The following is a 9,794-nucleotide window of genomic DNA, read 5'->3' on the forward strand; positions in this document are numbered from 1 at the left end:
CATCATGGAACGCCAGGCATAGCATAAAACCTAATTAAAATCCAATTCCTGGCCAGACGGCAGTGTTGTGTTCCTGCACAATTACCTTCCCATCATTGGTCTTTCCTGGGAGCGATTCACCCACCCAGCCACCCCAGCTGGGGGAAGCCCCTCCCCAGCTGGCCCCGGGTACAAGGAGGGCAGGGGCCTGGGGTGTGCTGGGGGGGTGGGGGCAGGATGGGGGGCTCAGGATGGGGGTCACAGAACTAAGGTCTCGGGAAGGGGATGGCAGGATGAGGGTCTCAGGATGAGGTTCTCAGGACAGGGGTGGCAGGTCTTGGGACGGGTGTCCCAGGATGGATGCCCCAGGATGGATGTCTCAGGGTCAGTGTCCCAGGGTCAGTGTCTCAGGGTCGGTGTCCCAGGGTCGGTGTCCCAGGGTTGGTGTCACCGGCCCTGGCACAACGAGGGGATGTCCCCGGGCACCCCCCGCGACCTTCTCAAGATGGCGGCGCCCTCCCCATGATGGCGGGGCCGGTCACGTGGGACGGGCGGGGATCCCGGCGCGTGCTGAGCGCGTCACGTGAGCGAGGCGGGGCCCGGCCCCGCCCCGGCCCCGCCCCTCGTGTCCCGCAGCCCCGCCCCCCGTGTCCCACAGCCGCGCCCCCCGTGTCCCACAGCCCCGGGCCGGGGGCGCCGCTCGGCCCCGGGACCCGCCGGGACTCGCCGGGCTCGGCCCTCGCAGCGCCGGCAGGCGCAGGGGCAGGGGCAGGGGCGGGGGCTCACCCTCCGCCTGCCCCCGGGGTGGGGCTTCGCTGCCTCCGCCCCTCGCCGGCTCCCCGGTCCCGCGGCAGCCGCTCGCACCGGGGCCGCGGCCTGGCCCCTCTTCGCCACGCCCGGTGCCCGCCCCGCGCCCCGGACACCGCCGGGGGCGCGGCCCCTCCCGGCTCCCGCTGCCCCGCCATGCCGTCCAACAAATCCGTGTCGGATGCGCCCATCGTCCAGTTCACCAACTGCCGCATCCTGAGAGACCACCGGCTCCAGAGGTGAGTCCGGGGCACCGGCGCTGCCGGGGCGGCTGCGGGTACCAGGGGGTGTCCGTGGGTACCGGGGCTATGGGGGTACCGAGAGTATGGGGGTACCAGGGCTGTCCGTGGGTACCGGGGCTATGGGGGTACCGAGAGTATGGGGGTACCAGGGGTGTCCGGGGGTACCGCGGCTGCGGGGGCTCCCGGACGGGATGCGGGGCTAACGTGGCACCTGCAGTGCCCGAGGGGCTTTCCCCAGGTCCCGCTGTCCCCAGGTCCCCCAGCCCATCGGCTGTTGGCCCTCCCTCGCCCCCCGCGCTCCCGCCACCCACGTCCTCTTCACCCGCTTTCCAAAGGGACGAGCCGTGGGGCACGGCCCCTCTCCCCTCTCGTTTCGCCCCCTGTGCCATCCCCGTGGCCCTTTGGCCATTGCCGCCACCTTTGAGGGGCAGCCCGTGAAAGTTCATTCCGAGCTCTGTAGAGCCAGAGGCCGGGCAGAGAGGGCTGTCCCCGTGTCCCGGCGGGAAGAGCAGCTGTGCCTGGCAGGCACCAGGGCCTGTGCCCAGGGCCACTGTCACTGGGGCCACTGTCACCGGGGCCACAGCCACCTGCTCCACAGACAGCACAGGGCTCTGTGTGTGTGGTTGTTCCTTCAGGGAGGACCTGTGGGTGCGAGAGGGGAAGATCCTCAACCCAGAGAAACTCTTCTTTGACGAGAAGGGCTCTGCTGACGTGCAGCTGGACTGCAAGGGCAGCATCATCGCCCCGGGCTTCATCGACGTCCAGATCAATGGTATGGGGAAGCCACGTATGCTCACAGAGGGGGGTCCAGGTCTGTCCACCCCTCCATCCCTGACCCCCAGACCCCTCTGTGGGTGTCCTGCCCATGGCCAGGTGTGTTTCAGCTGCTCGAGGGACGCGTGAGTCACCGAACTAAGGACAAAGAACGACTTTGCACGTGGTTGTTGCTGTCACGTAACTGATCCCCTTTAGCTGAGTGAGGTTTCCTCTGAAACTCATTTTAATCAATTTTTTTATCCTGCCCCTGCACTGGCATGGTGCCCACCCTACTCTTTCCAGGATGTGGGAGGACAGAGCAGAACTTCCCAAGGGAACAAACATTACCCACAATAGCTCTCCAGCTAAAGCTGGAAGTCCCTCTGGGCTGGGAATCCTCACATTTTGCCCTGCACGAAAATAAAAAGGTTGTGCTTGCAAAACACTGAGGTACTATGGGGAAGAGCACTTCACAGTGGGATTTGTACTGGTGGAGCCTTGGAATGTAGGACACAAGTGCTGGTGGAGCCCTTTGTGTCAGTGCCCTACAAATGGAACGTCTCCATCCAGTCACACAGAATGTTTCTTTGGTGTTTCTGGGTGGGAAATGTCCTCTGGGGAAGCTGCAGTTTCACCTCTGTTTTGTTGGTGGTGCAGGAGGCTTCGGGGTGGACTTCTCCCTGGCTACAGATGACTTCAAATCAGGGATTGACCTGGTCAGTCAGAAAATCCTCTCCCATGGAGTGACCTCCTTCTGTCCCACCCTGGTGACTTCTCCTCCATCTGTGTACCACCAGGTAAGGAGCCTTCTCCCCTCCATCCACAGGGTGATCAGGGGCTGAGGTTGGTACCAGGAGGTGGGAGGGCCAAGGCTGGGCCTCCTGAGTCTGGGACAGCTGCTGTGGTGGAAGAGCCATGGGCATGAGGAGCTAGACCCTACCCTGGGTTTCTTGCCCTCAACCTTTAGACTGCTGAGACAGCCACATCTCCCAGGCAAGCTCTGCACAGCAGGGCTTGCAGAAGGCTTTTCCTTTGTGGGCTGGGATGGTCCCAAGTGGTCCAGCTACAAATCTCCCTCCAGACCCAACCTCTGGGTCTGATTTGGCAGGTTGGGGGGCTGTGTCTGGGGTGCCATGTCTGATAAATCCTGTTCTCTAGGTTCTCCCTCAGATTAGTGTAAGAAATGGTGGAGCCCACGGAGCTGGTATCCTGGGTAAGTGGATTTGTTCCTCTTTGGTGCTACTGTAGATGGGCAATTATCTTGTTTGTTCAGGGGAAAGAAGTTACTGAAGGACAGCACAAAGGGGGGCTGGAGCTCTCTCCATGGGAGGGATGCCCAGGTGGGCACACCTTGCCCTCGGCCTGTGCCTAGCCTTTGCCATGGTCTCTGTCACTGTGCACACAATGCACCCTGCTCCAGCCCTTTTGGGCCCTCTGGGGCAGTGGCAGTGGGGTGGCTTGGCCTGGCCAGGGGCCAGCACTGCAGCTCTCGCTGTGCTGAGCTCAGAGGTACCTGAGCCAGGTGTTTTGCTGCAGAAAAATGGCAAGAGCACGACCGGAGCAGAGTAGACAGAGCGGGTTTCCTGGTCCTTGGCAGGCAGAGGAAGGGTCACGGCTCTTCATTCCTGTCTGGACAGGGGCCCATCTGGAAGGGCCATTCATCAGCAGGGAGAAGAAAGGGGCCCACCCCGAGCACTGCCTGCGCACCTTTGAGGCAGGAGCCTTCCAGGACCTGCTGAGCACCTACGGCTCCCTGGACGGTGTCCGGATAGTCACGCTGGCCCCCGAGATGAAGAGGAGCGGCGAGGTGATCCAGGAGCTCACCAGCAGGGGTGTCTGCGTCTCGCTGGGTGAGGCCTGGGGGGGCTCTAACAGTGTCTCGGTGCCTGGATAGGGTGGTATTTTCTTTGACCTGGCCTGTGTGGAGGTGACAGACCTGTCACACATGGGGACCTCACTTGATGCAGTGAATCTGTCATGGCAAGGGCCAAATGTTGTATCGATTGCAGAGCCCTACAGCAAACATAAGGTGCTGTTTGAACACAAGGAAATCTTCCTTGGAGGGTTGATGACGTGGAAGGTTCAAACTCTGAAGTTTCACTGCTTTAGACCTTATTTGACAGGAGAAATCATTTTCCAAAGGTTACTGTTGGTTTGATAATTCTGTTTTTCAACTGGAAGTGCTGAAGGAGCCTCTCCCTCCAACATCTGGCTGGCCACTGACTTAAAACTGGCTGCGTTTTTCTTTTCCTTTGCTTCACATCATCTTTGCTTCAGATCATTGAAGAAATCTTTTTTTTTTTTTAAGGAAGGGAAGTTATTCAGGGTGAAATGAAACCTCAGGTGAGAAGGGCATTCATACAGCAGAGCATCTCTTATCCCACAGCCACATAAAGAATTCCAGAAAGGCAAGGTTTGCCCTCAGAGCACTGGAGCTGCTGTCCTGTTGGGGAAACAGTATTTTCTTTCTGGATGGTTTTATCCCCATATTCTTTCCTGGCCAAGTCCCCACTGTCTCTACTCCCCTGATACCTCTCTACTCAACCTTTAAGTATCTGAGGCTGGCAGAAAGGCATGTCCTTGGACCTTGAACCCAGCCTGAAGGCAACTTGCTGTGAGCAAGGCAGCATTAGTGGCAGTTGTGATGTGAGCTGTGAAGGTGTTCAGATGAAACACCCACCCCCAGCATCCCCCCGGGTCATGGCCAGACACTTCCATGCTGAGGCTGAACCTCAGCCCAGGGTGGACATCAGAGCAGAGTTCAAAGTCCATCAAGAATGTCTTCACTGCTGTAGGGAAATGAGAGATGGGCGGAGGAGTCACAGGTTGTGTCTGTTCCCAGGTCACTCGGTGGCCAATCTGTCCCAGGCCGAGGAGGCTGTGCAGCACGGCGCCACCTTCATCACCCACCTCTTCAACGCCATGCTGCCGGTGAGCTCCCCAAGGCACTGCCCTGCACCCCAATTGCTTTTGGATTTTCTCTCCTGCCACCAGGGTTGCTTTTGGGTTTTCTCTCCCAAAGATCTGTGTTCTCTCCAGCTGGTTTCATACCAGGCTTTGCACTGAGGTTTCAGCACTGAACCTCTGGCTTCACGTTCCTCTGCTGGATCTGAAAGAGAGGCTGTAGCAGATTCTGAAAGTCACTGCCGAGAAGGACTTGGGGGTGTTGATGGGTGAGGGGCTGGACATGCCCCGGCCGTGTGTGCTGGGATCCAGAAACCCCCTGTGCCCTGTGCATGGGCAGCAGGGGAGGGGGAGATTCTGCCCCTCTGCCCCCTCAGGTGAGACCCCCCTGCAGAGCTGCTCCAGATATGGGGAATCAACAGCACAAGGATGTGGAGCTGCTGGAGAGAGCCCAGAGGAGGTCACAGAGATGCTCCAAGTGTGGAGCCCCTCTGCTCTGGAGCCAGGCTGGGAGAGCTGGGGGGGTTCACCTGGAGAAGAGAAGGCTCCAGGGAGACCTGAGAGCCCCTGCCAGGGCCTAAAGGGGCTCCAGAAGAGCTGGAGAGGGACTTCGGACAAGGGCCTGGAGGGACAGGACAAGGGGGAATGGCTTCCCACTGCCAGAGGGCAGGGATAGATGGGATATAGGGAAAGAATTCTTGGCTGTGAGGGTGGGCAGGCCCTGGCACAGGTTGCCCAGAGAAGCTGTGGCTGCCCCATCCCTGGAATTGTCCAAGGCCAGATTGGATGAGGATTGGAGCAACCTGGGCTAGTGGAAGGTGTCACTGCCCATGGCAGGGGGGATTGGAACAAGATGGGCTTTAAGATCTCTTCGAACTCAAACCACCCTGTGATTCTGTGACTCAAGGCAGTGCCCAGATGTGCCTGGTACAGCTCCCAGGCACTGTGTGACAGAGATGGCAGCTGCATCCCCTGAGGGGAAGGGTCTCAGTCCTGGTGTGGCTCCACAGCTTGTCCCCTCTCTCCCCTCGAGCAGTTCCACCACCGTGACCCTGGAATCGTGGGGCTGCTGACCAGTGACAAGATTCCCACTGGGCGGAGGGTCTTCTACGGGATGATCTCAGACGGCATCCACACCAACCCCGCTGCCCTGCGGATCGCCCACCGAGCCCACCCCAAAGGTAAGCCATGCCAGTGTCCCAGCCCCTCCAAGCACTGGGCCACCTCCCACAGGACACTCGTGCTGCCCTCACTGGCTGGAGGGTCACAGCCGTGTGTGCTGATCCCCTCTCACTTTGCTGGGGTGTGGCTGAGACACCGTGGCCCCTCTCTGGGAGGGCTAGCGGGGCACAGCGCTCAGATCTGCAGCAAAATCAGCTGCAAAGCTGACAGGGCACCTTTGCTTGTGTTGCTCAGGCCTGGTGCTGGTGACAGATGCTATTGCTGGCATGGGGCTGGCACCGGGGCGGCACACGCTGGGCCAGCAGGTGGTGGAGATCGATGGGCTGAACACCTACATCGCAGGTAAGGGCCTCTTGCTGGAGAGCTGGGGACAGCACTGCCACTGGTGCCCCTTCCTGGCCAGCTCAGCACAGCTGGCTGGCCCTGCCAGTGTGAGGCAGTGCTCCTGCCACCCTCTCGGGTTTTGGTGCCTGATGGCTCTGCAGTGACTTGGCCCTGGGGAGAATAAGGCACCTGGTAAGGAGGGGAAGTGCCCCACCTCTGTGGAGTGGGGAGGAATCTGTCCATTTGTAGCTGTCTGCAACACCTTTGAAAGCCTCATTGCCCAGTGGCATGTGTGCAGAGGGTCAGAAAGGACAGAGAAATCTTAGAGATATTTATTGTCCCTTTTCTTTATTACATCACTACCACTTCTTGCTAAGTAAATTCCCTAAGTTTCAAGTTTCCAAGCAGTTGGAGACTGAGAAGGTATTTCAGAGAAGGATCGTTCCTTTCTCCATTTGCCTCTGGCAGCAGGTACCTACTTTGTGAGCTGGTTTCACCCAGTCCAACTGGTCTGGTGGTGGAGCTGGGGGGTGACACCCCAGTACCTCTCCCTGCCCTGCCAGCACCTCTCCCTTGCCTCAGTCTGTCCCTTGGCAGGAGTGGCTGCGGGCCCTTCAGCTTGCCCCTCCTGCCACCCACAATTTCTGCCTTTCTCGTGCCATTATGCTTCCCTGCTGCCCCCCTTCTCGTTGCTGTGAGCTGTGGGAGCTGCTCAGAGCTATCCTGTTCCTCTCCCAGGCACAAAGACCCTGAGCGGCAGCGTGGCGACCATGGACACGTGTGTGAGACACTTCCAAGAGGCCACAGGTAAGGGAGCCTTGTCCTCAGGCTGTTGCTCCCTGTGTTGCCATAGGAGGAGGTCTTGCTCTTGCCAGCTGTGTCCATTCCACCAGGAACATTCCTTCTCACCTGAGACATGAGAGGGGCTGGGATCAGTGCCCTCAGATGAGCGCCTTTTTGAGGGGAGGTTTCATTTTAACCCATAGCACTAATGAGAGGTGAACTCTCCTGCTCCTTCCTCACAAAGGTGGAATGATTCTCCCCTCCCCATACCCTTGGTTTTCAGTTCCTCTATTCCTACTGTCTCCTGTAGGGATATTTCCCTTACTAGCTCCATCTGGCTGTGGTGAGGGTGTGCCCAGTGACAGTTTCCTCGGCCAGGGGAATTTGGGCTGCTCTGGCAATGGGGCTGTGGCTGCCCTAACATCTCCCAAACTCTCTGTGCAAGGGTGCTCTGTAGAGACGGCGTTGGAGGCAGCGTCTCTGCATCCTGCCCAGCTCCTGGGGATTGAACACAACAAGGGGACACTGAATTATGACTCTGATGCAGGTACTGGTATGGGGACAGGAGGTATTGGTATGGGGACAATGGTGTCAGGGCTCCTGAGCGCTGGAGCAGAGGGGGGGCTGCTGCACATCTTCATCCCCTGTTTCAGTGGGAGCTGCAGGGAGACTTGCTCTGCATGGGATTTGCTCTGGGCTTTTACTCCAGTGGTTTTCCCCTCGTATGCTGGTGGTGTTTGGGAGACCCTTTGGAGTGCTCCCCATGCCTGAGCCCAGCATGGAGCAGAGCTGCCATAGCCAGGGGGGCACCGTGCTGCCGTCCTGTGTCTGGAGTGGGGAGAAGCTGTTCCCTGCTGAGCTCAACTCTCCCCAGCCAGCTCCAGCAGCTCCATTCCTCTGACAGCTGCTTCCTTTCCCTCTTGTCCAACACAGATTTCCTGATGCTGAACGACAGCCTGTATGTGCAAGCCACGTACATCGCCGGCCAGGAGGTCTGGAGACAGGACACGTCAGGCATGTGACACTGGGCTGTCCCGGTGCCCTCCGAGGCTCCTTGGCACTGTGGTTAGCAGCTCTGGTAACCACTCCACTCCTCTCTTTTTTTTTTTAAATCCCAATTTCTTCCTGCAACTCCCTTAAAGGAGCCTCATACCAAAGAGCTGCGTTTTCCAGCTTCCAGTTACAGCCATGCCTGCCACGAATTTGTTGGTGCTCAGTTGGTGGCATGGGGAAAGCAGGCAGCTCTGTGCTGGCAGGGAATTCCAGTCCTGGACTGGCCTAAGGGACTGCACAGCTGTCCTGCCCCCAGAGAGGTGCTCCTGTCACCATCTGACAGCAGTGAGGAGCTGTCCCAGCCTTTACACTGTTTATACAGCACACACTAACCTGCCCTGTGCCCAACGCAGGCTCAAGCCATTCCCATTCCTCTGCCTGCTCTTTGCCTCGCTCCTGGGCAGCCATGGCTTGTTAGACATCACCTTCCACCAGCTCAGCTCGCAGCTCTTCCCATGACAAGTTTCCTGTTGTGTCAGCAGAAGCTGAGGATCACATTTGGGTCTCCCGACAGCCCTTCTGTGGTGTGTCCTCGGAGAAGGGCTGTCACAGCTCGCCAGCTCGGTGCTGTTGTGGGGCTGAATCCTCAGGGCAGAGATCAAACCCAGGAAAACCAAGGCATTGCTGGTCCTTTGTGCCTTTCCCCTGCATGGGCATTGAGTCCACAGCACTGGAGACACAGACAGTATCCTGCCACAGAAAGCAATGCTCCTTTCACCCCTGGCTCTGGCTGGATGGGTCCTGCAGGCTCTGTGCCAGCCATATCGAGTAGGACCTTTGCATCACCTGATGGGTCTGTGCATTCCCCAGGCCATGGACTGGAAACTTTTGCATCCAGACTGGTGGTGATGGGCTCACGAGCCCCCAGCCCAGCTCAGGGACTGAGGGAGAGGAGGATGGAGGTGGGATTCTGGCTTTTCAAGACAGATGTGATAGCTCATTATTTTCAGTGCTCATTACTATCTTCTCCAATACTTGACTGTCAGCTCTTTTCCTGACACTTGGACACTTGTATGTGAGGACTGATGCTGATTTTGAACCTGCCACAGGCAGAATAAGCCTTGAAAGAAGTCTTAGACAACCTCCAACAAGGCTCAAGCCAATGAGATGGTTTTGGTGTGACGAGAGGACTTAGACAATAGCTAAGTCTCCGCCAGGGTGGAGGTTGTAAGGCAGACAGGAGTCTGATCGGGATTGGCAGAAGTGTGCTGATTTTTCCAGTACTGTTTTACAACCTTTAACAGCAACATTTGGAAGTGCTTTCCCAGCACTTTAGAGCCCTGCTGGAATCACTGGCAGCCTTGGAGAATTTCTAACATCAGCTGCCAATGTCAGCAGAAATTATAATGTCCACAGTTTGAAGCATTTGAGAGAGACATCACACCCCGTGCTGTGACACGCGCTGGCTGCCGCGGCACCGGCCTCAGCGGGAATCTTCTGGCGGCTGTTGAAAACAATCCAAGGGGAAAAAAATGTATATGAAACAAGGTGTCTTAACTTTTTATTTACAAAATTAAATAATCAAAAGGAAATCTAAAATAGAGACGGGATTAGACAGCACCTATGGGTGTGGTGCCTCCTGACAACAGGCTCTACCCTGCCCATGGAGGTGTGCAGTGGCACGGCCTGTGTCCTGCTGGGGTGTGAGGGGCCAGGGGCTGGTGTGGGCATTCCTGACAGGATTTGGCCAGACATGTCCTGGGGGGCATCAGGCCCAGCATCTCCAGCTGGGCCAGGGAGGGGATTTTCCCTTTCTGCTCTGCC

At 58.0% G+C, this 9,794-nt stretch overlaps 1 protein-coding gene across 1 annotated transcript; it reads left to right on the forward strand.

Annotated features, from left to right (window-relative positions):
- The first annotated feature begins 747 nt into the window (after positions 1 to 747).
- AMDHD2 (amidohydrolase domain containing 2) lies at positions 748 to 9,570 on the forward strand. Its single transcript, XM_050317706.1, has 11 exons — positions 748 to 1,025; positions 1,664 to 1,800; positions 2,442 to 2,581; positions 2,943 to 2,997; positions 3,422 to 3,634; positions 4,627 to 4,715; positions 5,725 to 5,869; positions 6,105 to 6,212; positions 6,933 to 7,001; positions 7,423 to 7,524; positions 7,911 to 9,570. Exons 1-11 carry the CDS (start codon positions 943 to 945, stop codon positions 7,997 to 7,999), a joined length of 1,230 nt encoding a protein of 409 aa, XP_050173663.1. The 5' UTR covers positions 748 to 942; the 3' UTR covers positions 8,000 to 9,570.
- The last annotated feature ends 224 nt before the right edge of the window (positions 9,571 to 9,794 follow it).

The sequence above is a fragment of the Myiozetetes cayanensis genome, unplaced genomic scaffold, assembly GCF_022539395.1.
Source record: "Myiozetetes cayanensis isolate MyiCay16 unplaced genomic scaffold, myiCay2020 scf20-37, whole genome shotgun sequence".
NCBI classification, from domain to species: Eukaryota; Metazoa; Chordata; class Aves; order Passeriformes; family Tyrannidae; genus Myiozetetes; species Myiozetetes cayanensis.